The sequence below is a fragment of the Caretta caretta genome, chromosome 13, assembly GCF_965140235.1.
Source record: "Caretta caretta isolate rCarCar2 chromosome 13, rCarCar1.hap1, whole genome shotgun sequence".
NCBI classification, from domain to species: Eukaryota; Metazoa; Chordata; order Testudines; family Cheloniidae; genus Caretta; species Caretta caretta.
In genome coordinates, this window is record NC_134218.1 from 10,531,781 (window position 1) to 10,544,569 (window position 12,789).

General features: G+C 39.4%; 1 protein-coding gene across 5 annotated transcripts in view; it reads right to left on the reverse strand.

Moving 5' to 3' along the window:
- PHACTR3 (phosphatase and actin regulator 3) overlaps nucleotides 1-12,789 on the reverse strand; it is a 167,129-nt gene that overhangs the window by 5,968 nt on the left and 148,372 nt on the right. For all 5 annotated transcript variants that reach the window (XM_048820209.2, XM_048820212.2, XM_048820208.2 and 2 more), the window contains 4 exons: nucleotides 12,349-12,404; nucleotides 7,755-7,816; nucleotides 6,343-6,483; nucleotides 3,244-3,320 (listed from right to left, as the gene is read on the reverse strand). In XM_048820209.2, the coding sequence (XP_048676166.2) occupies nucleotides 3,244-3,320; nucleotides 6,343-6,483; nucleotides 7,755-7,816; nucleotides 12,349-12,404 (336 nt within the window). The remainder of the gene's footprint in view (nucleotides 1-3,243; nucleotides 3,321-6,342; nucleotides 6,484-7,754; nucleotides 7,817-12,348; nucleotides 12,405-12,789) is intronic.

The following is a 12,789-nucleotide window of genomic DNA, read 5'->3' on the forward strand; positions in this document are numbered from 1 at the left end:
GTGTCCTGGCCACATTTCAAAATGTTTCATTTTAATCTGCCTAATTAAACTCACCAAGTAGCTTCAATTAAATAAAATATCCTTTGCTGCCAGACCTAAGCTACAGCCTTCCCATTGTAGATATTATTTTGCCAGAAGCCAGTGACATAAACCACATGGCTAAAGCTCAGGTTCTGTAATGTCACAAAAACTGTGACAAATTCCCAGCTCTGTACATGCAGTCTGGAATTATCTAACGTTAATATAAAACTGGATCAGTTTCATCCCTCAGATGTGTCCCATTTGAGAGCCAATGAGATGCTAATAGAAATCAAAGGGCAGAATTTGGGCATTACTGTTGCTATTCATTAAAGTGACTTTCCTCCAATATCGTCATTGCAGGTAACATTCTGCCTCTTCCTTCTCACCTACTGGACCACTACCTCTTGCCACTTTCCGTACCTGTAAATCCCGTTTTTAACCAGATGGTGAGGAGTAGATTTCAGTAGCACCTATCAGCAAGTGCCTTGTCTTTTAATTTTTACTTTCTAATTGATATAGAGCTGCACATGCATTTAAATTTCCATGTGAATATATTTCAGAGTAGCAACCATACTAGTCTGTATCCGCAAAAAGAAAAGGAGTACTTGTGGCACCTTAAAGACTTACACATTTATTTGAGCATAAGCTTTTGTGAGCTACAGTTCACTTCATCGGATGCATTCAGTGGAAAATACAGTGGGGAGATTTCTATACATAGAGAACATGAAACAATGGGTGTTACCATACACACTGTAACGAGAGTGATCACTTAAGGTGAGCTACTACCAGCAGGTGAGGGGGGTGACCTTTTGCAGTGATAATCAAGGTGGGTCATTTCCAGCAGTTGACAAGAACGTCTGAGGAAAAGTGCAGGGGGGGGGAATCCAGTTTGCAAATTAATTCCAATTAAGCAGTCTCTCGTTGGAGTCTGTTTTTGAAGTTTTTTTGTTGAAGAATTGCCACTTTTAGGTCTGTAATCGAGTGACCAAAGAGATTGAAGTGTTCTCCGACTGGTTTTTGAATGTTATAATTCTTGACGTCTGATTTGTGTCCGTTTATTCTTTTACATAGAGACTGTCTAGTTTGACCAATGTACATGGCAGAGGGGCATTGCTGGCACATGATGGCATATATCACATTGGTAGATGTGCAGGTGAACGAGCCTCTGATAGTGTGTCTGATGTGATTAGGCCCCATGATGGTGTCCCCTGAATAGATATGTGGACACAGTTGGCAACGGGCTTTGTTGCAAGGATAGGTTCCTGGGTTAGTCGTTCTGTTGTGTGGTGTGTGGTTGCTGGTGAGTATTTGCTTCAGGTTGGGGGGCTGTCTGTAAGCAAGGACTGGCCTGTCTCCCAAGATCTGTGAGAGTGATGGGTTGTCCTTCAAGATAGGTTGTAGATCCTTGATGATGCGTTGGAGAGGTTTTAGTTGGGGGCTGAAGGTGATTGCTAGTGGCGTTCTGTTATTTTCTTTGTTGGGCCTGTCCTGTAGTAGGTAACTTCTGGGTACTCTTCTGGCTCTGTCAATCTGTTTCTTCACTTCAGCAGGTGGGTATTGTAGTTGTAAGAATGGAAAAGCAGCACCACTTGCCTCATAACCTCAGCCGTGCAGAACACAATGCCATCCACAGCCTCAGAAACAACTCTGACATCATAATCAAAAAGGCTGACAAGGGGTGCTGTCGTCATCATGAATAGGTCGGAATATGAACAGGAGGCTGCTAGGCAGCTCTCCAACACCACTTTCTACATTACCCTCTGATCCCACTGAGGTTTACCAAAAAGAAACTACTGCATTTGCTCAAGAAACTCCCTGAAAAAGCACAAGAACAAATCCGCACAGACACACCCCTGGAACTCCGACCAGGGGTATTCTATCTGCTACCCAAGATCCATAAACCTGGACGCCCCATCATCTCAGGCATTGGCACCCTGACAACAGGATTGTCTGGCTATGTAGACTCCTCATGCCCTACGCTACCAGCACTCCCAGGTATCTTTGAGACACCACTGACTTCCTGAGGAAAGTACAATCCATCGGTGATCTTCCTGAAAACACCATCCTAGCCACTATGGATGTAGAAGCCTTCTACATCAACATTCCACACAAAGATGGACAACAAGCCATCAGGAACAGTATCCCCCCTGCTCTCCTGCTGGTAATAGCTCACCTTAAGTTATCACTCTCATTACAGTGTGTATGGTAATACCCATTGTTTCATGTTCTCTATGTATAGAAATCTCCCCACTGTATTTTCCGCTGAATGCATCCTATGAAGTGAGCTGTAGCTCACAAAAGCTTATGCTCAAATAAATTTGTTCGTCCCTAAGGTGCTACAAGTCCTCCTTTTCTTCATGTGAATATAGTAACTGTGAATGGTGCTAGATTAACAGTGCTGGCGAGTGAGGACTCTTCTGTGTCAGCAGAGTATATGTGCTTACAGGCATTGGCAGTGCAAACATCCTCACACTGCCTCACCATTCTGCTTCTATCCTCTCTCTCTCTAGGAGTGAAACAGTAATTTGGGGCCTATGCCCATATTATCTGATCCTTGGCTTCTCTGCTGAGTTGCCACAGAGTTACCAGTTCAGGATTATTGTGATGGTGTGTTTTATGATGCTGACTCCCTTCCACTAGTAACTGGACTGAGACCCACTAAATATTTTACACAAGTCACTGAAACTTCTACTTTCTATTGAAAAAGCTGGCAAGACCCTGAGTGCGTGAATAATACTGAAACCTTTTAAGCAGAGCTTTTTCTTTTAAAATCCAGCAGAGTGAATCCTTTGTGTGTTCTTTATTATGTTCTATAATACAAACACTTCGTCTTCTTATTGTTCAACATTGGTGTTACAGCTGAATGATGAGACTGCAAACTTAAATACTTTGCCTATTCATCTGCCTTATATCACAGGTCACGTTCTCCGTGCAATACATCCTGTGGTCCTTCAGGGATGGCCTTTTAAATCACAGGTACAAACAATGCATTTTGAGGTCTGGGGGTTTGGGGAGGGAGTTGCTGGTCAACAGATGGTAATCTCACAGCACATATACTCTGAGATGAAGCAGGAGCACTTTTATTCCCCCCCCTCCCCCCAAGGTAAAGCTTTTCCTGCAGATTTCAGAGCCGGGCAGGAACAATATATTCTGCAGATTCAGAGCTCAAAAAAATGGATACTGCAGGTAAAGGAAAAATGAACAAGTATCTGGATGACTGACCTTGTCAAATGCTTGCTTGATGCATGGACCTCCATTTCATTACTTTTGTATTCATTTAGCTCTTTACGAATTGCTGCCTAGGAATTGAAAATGGAAGCAAGGTTAAAAAAATCATTTTGAATTTGTAAACCTTTTTTTTTTTAAATAAGCAAATAAGAGCCCTTAAAAATAATCAAAACAGCAAATTCCATGTAAAGAGTGTGGGAGGCTACAAACAAAGGACATGTGGCCAGCCAATATTGAGGAGAGCCAATATTTAGCTTCTCTCCATGTATACTGATCACTGTCTTTTAAAGATATTGACATAAACACTATCATTAGAAGCAGTCCTGAGAGGAACATAAAATCATAATGCTCACTCCCCAACACTTAATGACATTCTGGTTAAGTTAGTGAGCAGAAGCAGAGGTTCCTCCTCCAGCAACTGGACAGTTGAAATGTGGAGAATTTCAGTACTGGCCCATTTCAAAATAAAAATCAGACCGCATTGTCACAATATGCAAATAATGGACCAGATGTTAGTCATTTACGTGTGTGGCGTTGCACAATTATATGTGAGGGGAAAATTTTCCCTCTTGATACATTACACACCATAAAATCCAAAGCAGGTGTAAATTGATTTGTTTCCTTTCCCCAAATGACTACTGTTACTGGCCTGGATCAGACTGGAGTGCTTTTGCAAATTCATACATACTACTACTATGTAATTTAGCTACCTAAACTTGTGAAGCTCTAATACACAGGCATGTGTCAAATCAGAGATGTGGTTTATTGGAAGAAATAAAAATGTGGGGGAAAGTAATATAATTTTTGCCCAGAAATAAATGGATTTTTTCAGCCCCTGAGATGTGAATGCAAGTTTGTCAAGTGAATGAGAGAGCTAAAAGTTTAATTGTATGCTTACTTTAAAATTAATAGCTCGCAGGCCAGGACAAAGGGTTGCTTGAAAGGGTCAGACAATGACTCTCATGTTTCACACCAGATTAAGAACTAGAGTGAGTGGGTGCAACATTGCTGATTTCTATGGAGATGCAGCATTTACACCATGATTCAGTTTGGCTTAATGATTGACACAAAATCCACTCTTGGATTCAGTGGGCTGCAGTATACATCTAAGGGTGAAATCCAGCTTAAATTCTTATTACTCTCAGCTCCAATTTCAGTTAGTACCTTGTAGAATAATTGTGTGTGCAGGGGATGTAACCCAATGAGCGGGAGTTCTGTTAGAAAGCAAATATGTCATATATATTTTGACAAGTGTCTTTAGCAAAAGCACAACAAAACACAATAGCCTTTTGGTCTGCTCCCACTTTAAAAATGCTACACACACACACACTGGTATGAGATCCCTTCAGCCTCAAATCTGTACGACTAGCAAACTCCTAGACCTGGATGTTGATTATCCCATACTACTAATAAAACTTCTGCTTTACAGCATTGATTATCACATAATACCTTGCAAAATAATACTCACTATAAGCACTTTTAAATGAATTCAGGAAGACAACTAAGACAAAGATGGCAAATAAAAATAAATCCTAAATTAGGTTAGAGTTCTCTTATACCATTTATTACACTATTCATATATTTTCTACCTTCTTGTTGGGAAACTCTTCAGCACATGTGAGAATGAGAAAGGCATGTCTGATTTCCATAGCCCAGCATCAAGCAGTGAGCAATCCAGTCCTATATTTGCCACTGTATCCAATAATTAGCCCAACGTCCCCAGTTGTTCTCCCAGCCTCCTGCAATCTTGAGCCAAAACTTTAAGGCCTGGTCTACGCTGGGGGGGGATCAATCTAAGTTACGCAACTTCAGCTATGTGAATAACGTAGCTGAAGTCGATGTACTTAGATCTACTCACCGCGGTGTCTTTGCTGCAGTAGGTAGATTGCTGATGCTCCCCTGTCAACTCTGCCTGCGCTTCTCGCTCTGGTGGAGTACCAGAGTCGACGGGAGAGCACTCGGCAGTCGATTTATCACGTTTTCACTAGATGCGATAAATTGACCCCTGCTGGATCGATCACTCTGGAGGTAAGTGTAGACATGCTCTAAAACCTTGTTCAACAAGCATTCTAGCCTGATTCATTGTAAGCCATTTCCTTCCTACCCAGCCACTTAAGTATAAAGTCTAGGATCATTTAATACTGTAAATCAAATATATGAGAGAAACAAGGTGGGTGAGGTAATATCTTTTATTGGCCCAACTTCTTTTGGTGGAAGGGACAAGCTTTTGAGCTTCACAGAGCTTGTCCTTTCCACCAACAGAAGTTGGGCCAATAAAAGATATTACCTTACCCACCTTTTCTCTCATATCCTGGGACCAACAGGGCCACAGCAACACAGCAAAAAAATCAAATATATGGTAATCATGTAATAAAGTGAAAATGTGTGTACTTTAGATTGGCCACTCTCAGGGCTAGCGAAAAAGTGCTTTCTTTGGGAGTTCATCAGTAGAGAATAAAGTAGTGATGTGTACGTATTTGTAACAAAGATTTTGTACTGAGTAACTTTTTGGTATAAAGTTTGGTTCTAGATTTCTCATACACTACAGAAATGGGTGGCAAAGATCTATGATAGATTGTGTAGTGTACTGCACGCCATACTTTTTCTATTAAGTTTGTTTGTTTGTTTATTTAAGAAGCCTTTTCACTATTTAAAGGTATGTTTTACATCCTGTGGTCGGTGTGGCTTCTGTTTGCTGAAAATGCAGGAATGTTTAAAGTACTTAAATCTGCATCAGCTATTAGTACTTCATTGTCAACTGTCTTTAGAGCCTATTCTGGTGCGTGTGTGTGTGTTTGTGTGACCTCAGAGTACAAAATTTGGCTCATGGGGAGTATTGAGTGTCACTTTCACCAAGAGCAGCCACTTACTCCAAGATGTATTTCCTTAGAATATCGAGACTTGTTTAGTAATACCACTGTTTACATGGCCTGATGTACTACTTACAAGCAAAGCAAACAAAAAAGTGAGCTGTAGCTCACGAAAGCTTATGCTCAAATAAATTGGTTAGTCTCTAAGGTGCCACAAGTCCTCCTTTTCTTTTTTTGAAAAAGACAGTAGTCATCTTAATTATATTTTTAAGTATGTCTGTACCTTATCAGCTGCTGATAGTCTTGTCCATGGTTTGTCTGCACGTCTGTCGTAGTCCTGTGCTTTTGCCACCTCTACATAATCGCTGAATCGAATTAAAATTTTTCTGTCTCTTAGTTCATCGACTGTAGGTCTCTGATTGAGCTGTATCAATAAGTTTTGTGAAGAAGTATATCAATATGAATAGGAAATAAAACTGAGACATACATTCAACGGAACAAAAATGGAATCACATGCATTTTTATTCCCCATCTTTATTTTGTATATTGTATATTTATGTATATAAAATATATATCTATTTAAACTGAAAAGATTTGAAATTGATTAATTCGTCTTAAATGCACAGAAACATTGAGATATACAGCCAGATTCTGATCTCATTTACATGGGTAATGCCATCATTCCAGATTCACAGTGTTATAACTGGATTCAGAATCTGTCCTACAGTCAGTGAGTGAAACTTATCTATCATTAGAAACATTAGGATAGTTTTTGTAAAGGAAAATAATTTTAATATTATGCTATCTTTAGTCTTTCTATAAAGGCATTTTTCTATTAACTAGAAGGCTTCTCTCTCCATGTGCCTTTATCTCAAGGAGCTACTGAAACACTTCTGAGTATTATTGTTATAACAGTAATAATCGGATAAACGGAGCAGAGGGCTAGTGTACAGTGGCTTTATAATGGAATATCTTGTCACACACAGCTTTATAAAGCTGAACTTGCAATATATTTCAAATAACCACAATGAATTACAATGTAAGGGCTCAATCTTGCAAAATGAGTAAGGGCTTCTGGATTGGGCCCAGTGTAAGAACTACAGACCCAAGGCTTAGCAAACTGTCATCACAATGAGCTTTTGAATATTGCACTGTGTTACCATTGACTCCCACAGGGACTTCTGCAAACAGAGCAATGACAGGATCAGGCCAAGAATCTGATAGACCTTAAAATGAAAAGGTCTGCAAAGAGATATTTCAGGCAGGAATGCACCTGGTGCTCAGCAAGGAGTCAGCTTACTCTGGGATTCTCATTGCTACGAACAGTGGAAAGGAACTGCTTTCCTCGCAATATAGTTGCAAAATATGCAGTATGAGGCAAATGATCTCAGATGAGCTGATTTTAGGTTCTTGTGCAAATTTTCCATTAGCCTCTCAAATACAGTGAGTGCCATTTAAAGAGCCAACATCTGTGGATAATTACCTGAGATATTGTAGTTATTTTCTGTTCTAGTTATTAAATACAACTGTCTCACATATCATTGTGTATACATGTTATTTTTTTAATGGTGACCACCATGGCCGTTTGTCTTTTATATGATTTAAAAAAATTAGATACTGTTTTTACTCTGGGCTCTTTGTTATTAGTTTGCATTAAGCTCTTTAAATGTCACTGAAAACATTTCAAGATTTTACCTTTCTCGTCAGCCTCTGCTTGATTTCCCTTCTTTCCTCCTGCTCTGTTTGATCATTTCTCTCTGCAGAAAATATAAAAAGAGAGATGACTTTCCTCATGTAGGAAGATCAGTTGTTTCCAGTACATCCAGGCAATAAAAGTTAAAATATGAAGAAGCGTGGTGCAGTTCCTTAGTCCTTCTGAATTGCTAGCTCAGTCCTTACTATGCCTGTTGGGGGCATTGCCAGAATACACAGCTACCTTTCAATGAGGACACAGAAGCACGTATGCCAATGTCAGTTTTTCCTGTGACATAACCTCCAGTTACAATAAGCTTTCATAAACTTAAAGCAGCCAGTCCAATTCTTCAGCTAGATAAACTTTTGGAGGGAAAAGCAATACCTTTAAAATTATGAATGATAGTTTGTTATGCCATGTCTTTGTTAGAGTCCTGTCATACTTGAATTAAGATGCTGAAACTTTTTCCTGTACGTACTTCAGGGAAACCATGTACCTCGTGAGCTTATGCTCTCAGGCTTCATATTTAGTTGGTCACATTGCTACAATATTCAGCCTTGACTTACCCGCTATCCTTTTCCCTCTACTATTCAAGATATGGCAGTTGTGTTAGAGCCTCTTTATACTCACAGGTTTTCTTATGTGATATTCTGTGCTAAGCCAGTTTGCTTTTGTGTATTCTATTAACATTCAAGCCGCAGTAACTCCTACACACTGGATCTAAAAATAGACTTGAGTCCTGTACTGTTGTGTGAAATATATCCTTTGCCTTAGGATACCACTTAATGGATTTTCTATTTCTAGTGCTATCTGTTACTAAATTTAGACTCAAGTCCATGACCTAAACAATGCTAGAGACCTAGGGGAAAGATGTTTAACCATTCAGTGAGCCTAGAGATCAGTGGTTTTCAACCTTTTTTCATTTGCTAAGAAAATTTGTATGGAGATGCAGACTCCTTTGGAAATCTTGCACATGGTCTGCAGACCCCCAGGGCTCCGTGGACCACAGGTTGAAAACCACGGCTGTAGATAGCAGTGTTCTCATTGTCTGTCAGTCAAGCAAAAGCTATTTTTGGAAATGAGCCTTTTTCTTGCCCCTCCCCTTTTTCTGTATTCTTTAGTTTACGTTGAAATACAGACACGTGGATCTATTTAAAGAAGCACTGTAGCAATATATGTGCAACTAGGTAAACAGAAAATGTAAATTAGAGAACCTAAAATCACCCAGTACGCTATAGTGGTGCTGCATATAACTTTAAAGTAGAATACATGAGACTGATGATATGGCCGTGTTTCAGAAGCGTCAGTGAGATGACCAAAGATTTAGGTGGCAATTGTCTGCAGTACCTGAGGAGGAAATATGAAAAAATTGGGAAAAATAGCTTTAAAAAAAATTGGACATGCTATGCAATGGCAAGATGCCCCCAGAAAGTAACTAATATGCCTCATTCACTATTTATTAACCACTTTTTGACTAGACCTTTGTGGTTGTATTTTCACTTTTTAAAAAAGGCTCTTCTACATCTATCTAAATGTCCATTGGGATATAGTCATGATGCATTCCACATGGGCACTGGGTGGTTTTCTAAGATGGAAACACGAATATGCCTATGCAGTCAGAAGATTGCTTTTTGTCGTTTTGAAATGCTAAGCACACATCATGGTCCGTATCGATAATGGCACATCTAGATTTAGGTAAAGTTAAACTTGTTTTGCTTAACAATTGTGGGAGTATGAAAAGTAATTCATCAGGAAGCAAATGCAAGATCTTGGTAAACTTTCCCTGTTTGGTGGAAGGAAATGTCAGCAGGGACATTACAGAATGCAAATATTACTACAGAGAAGAACTGGAGAGGTTTTCACAGCAACCTCACATTGCCTATATTTGGATCCATTCATTATTAAATGGCTGACTTTAACACTACACATCTCAGTGGAGTAATACTCCTGTTCCACTACTGCATGTGACACTGTATAACTCACACCCTTGCTCTGTGTGAGTTATGCAGGGAATTCTAAACTATGCATGACGCAGGAGCAATCACCCGTGTTAAGAATGAAGCAGGGATTGTACAATCCGTGTAAGAGGAGCTGCCTCTTGAATATGAATATCAATGGCTTGCCCTCAGAATATAATAGAAAACCCATCTGAACTCCTGGGACTGATTTTTTGGTTTGAACACACAGTTACTGTGGCAGTCATGCCCTGTACTGAACAAGCAGTGTTTTTCTATATTTAAAAATATAGGAATGAATAAAATCAATAAGATTATAAGTAAGTGTTGGGGTTTTTTTAAGTACCTCTCTTATCCCAGAGTCGCCTCCATGAGGGAGAGTAAAAAAAATTATTTCTCTTCATCTCATGAATACTTTAAAAAAATAACCTCATAATAGCACTTACAACTCATGAGGTCACATTGATTTCAATGGGGGTACTAACATAATCATGGTTTGGCAAGATCAGATCCAATCATGCTCTCGTTAAAGTCATTGGGAAAAGTGTCCATATCTCTGCCACTAACTTGAACACTGACTTTTTAGCAGCTGCTGTCAAATTATTTACCCTTCTTTTTCACACGTTCTAAGGTCCCTGCTGGCTCAGTGATGACCTGGGTTCTTTGCAATGTAGCTGACATTTATATGTAATCAAAAAGGTAATGTAAGTAGAATTGTGCAGCTTCTAATCCAAGATGAACCCTGTGCAAATCCAAAGTAACTGCACTGAAGCTGACAGAGTTATTCCAGATCTATGTGCAGTAAATCTAACGCAGTATGTTTAGCTGGCATGGAGGACATATCTTTAATTCTGCTTCATCTTCTGTTCTGCTTTAGCTCCCTCTGTAAGCTCATTATATGAATGTAACACAATGTTTTTTTAATATTAAAACTGGTCAATTTAATCTAGATTAAGGATGTAGCCAGTGTACCCCAGAAAGTAACAAACATGAAGGACCAGATTCTCAGAGGAGCTCATCTTGGATTTAGACCAGAGAATGAAGGGAGCTGGTTTTCAATGGCAGATGCAGAGTGTTCCACTCTTTTGCAAATCTGGTCCCATCTGATACAGAAATTTTAGCTCAATTGATTTTCCTTCTGATAGCTGAGGTTTGAGGTTAAACTGGGTTAATATGTATACAGGTCACAAGAATTTGTGTTATGTGTTGTTTGTAATTTGAATATGTGTAAATGAATCTGTGTATGCGTTGAATGGGTAATTAATTTACATGTCACAAGAACTATTTACAAAGTAAATGGTTTGATGTACTTGAATAGCTGAACCAACCAAAGATGACGAAGGAGTCCCCTTCAGTTCCCTCTGTCTCCAAATCCTATTGCCTTCAATGAGAGGAGCATCAGGCCCTCTTGTATCAACTGATAAGAAAGAAAAAGCAGCATGCAATCCAAACCCTCCCAAATTAAGGTGACACTGTGATCTGTGCGGCCATGCTGCTGGTTTCCTCTTTGTTAGTATAATTTTCCTAGACATTTCTAGTTTTCTCCTTCAGGAGAAAAATTGGGATGCACAATTTAACTTTGTAAAGAAGAAACTTCCTAAATCTAAACCATTCTGGAAAACTAATGTCCCCCACTCTCACGGGGACTTCTTTCTTCAGTTTAAGCAAGAAAATGAATCTGTCAAACACCTGAACAAATCATCAGATTAGAACATCAGGCTCAGCCTTGCGACATGAAATTGTGACTAAAGCAGGCAAATTATTTAGGCAATTTTCTGTACTAGTGAAATACAACCCTCTAAATGCTTAGATCTGATTTAAAAGCCAAAGACAGCATTGCTTTCATAGAATGCAAACATGTATTCCATTAAGTTGTTCAAGCTTGTTTGAAGAAGTAATCGGTTATTTTTCACATAATAATGTCTTTTACATTATTGGTGCTAAGATACACCATGAATGCAGCAGAGTGTATTATACTTTTCCTTAAAGCAATAGAACTCCACCTGTTCCATCCAGATTACCCATGTGACAACAGAAACAATTTTCAGGATTCCCCTGTTCTCCTCATTTTGGGGATTCCCCAGCCATCTAAAGGAAGTTCAGCAAATGTCTCCAGCAGCTCAGACAACAGTAAAAGGCAAGGATTTTGATACCCTTGCACTGTCTCAGCTTGCTGTCTTTAATTCATTTTCCTTTTAAATTAGAAAGGTCAGGAATGGATCTGATGCAACTTATTTGCTAGAAAAGTCACTGTTCTCCAAGGATGCCTGTGTGCTTCACTTTGGCATTGATGGATTTTAATTGACAGTGTGTCCTGAGTCTCTATGTAAAATGATAATCGAGGTGATTGCTAAACTGAGTCAAACCAAGACCATGCTTCCTTCCTCATGCAGCCATAACAGCAGGAATTATTTGAAAATCTAGATTTGTATTATTCCTTTTTTCTGCATTAAGTGGTATACCTTCCGACAAGTACACATATTAGACACCAGCACGCACCCCAGTGAAAACTCCACTGGTTAAAAATCCATTCCCAGAGGGTGGGCATGAACTTGTCTACAGCGGAGAAATGGCTCTCAGAAATGTATTCAGTAGTTTCAAAACACACATACAATATGCTATAATTTTTTTAAGTACTCACGTTTAAGTATATTCCTTCTTTCGAGCTCCTCGACAGCAGGTCTTTGGCTCAGGCGCCTGCGGAAAAACACCAAAATCATATTTTGTACCATGTCTGTTCTTGCAAAAGTCTGTACTGGGCTGAGTGCAGGTTTGGGGTTTTCCTCAGAAAACCATCTCCGGTCAGTGAAGGAAGGATATTTAGTCCTTTTATTCTTCCCCGATGCCAGCAGTGCAGGTGGAAGTTTTCCTCTAGTTTGCTCTGCGATCAGTGTAATCCTTCCCTGACATATACATTCTTTTCATCCTATATCCCAAACCAAGTCAGCTGAAAATAGTGCCCCACTACAGTTAAATTCATTCTCAAGGAGGCATGTATCCTGAGAATCAAATGAGGTTCTTAGAAATCTTCTGCAGCAATTACTGTCTCCACTCATGTAGCAATGGATGCCCTTTTTCTAAC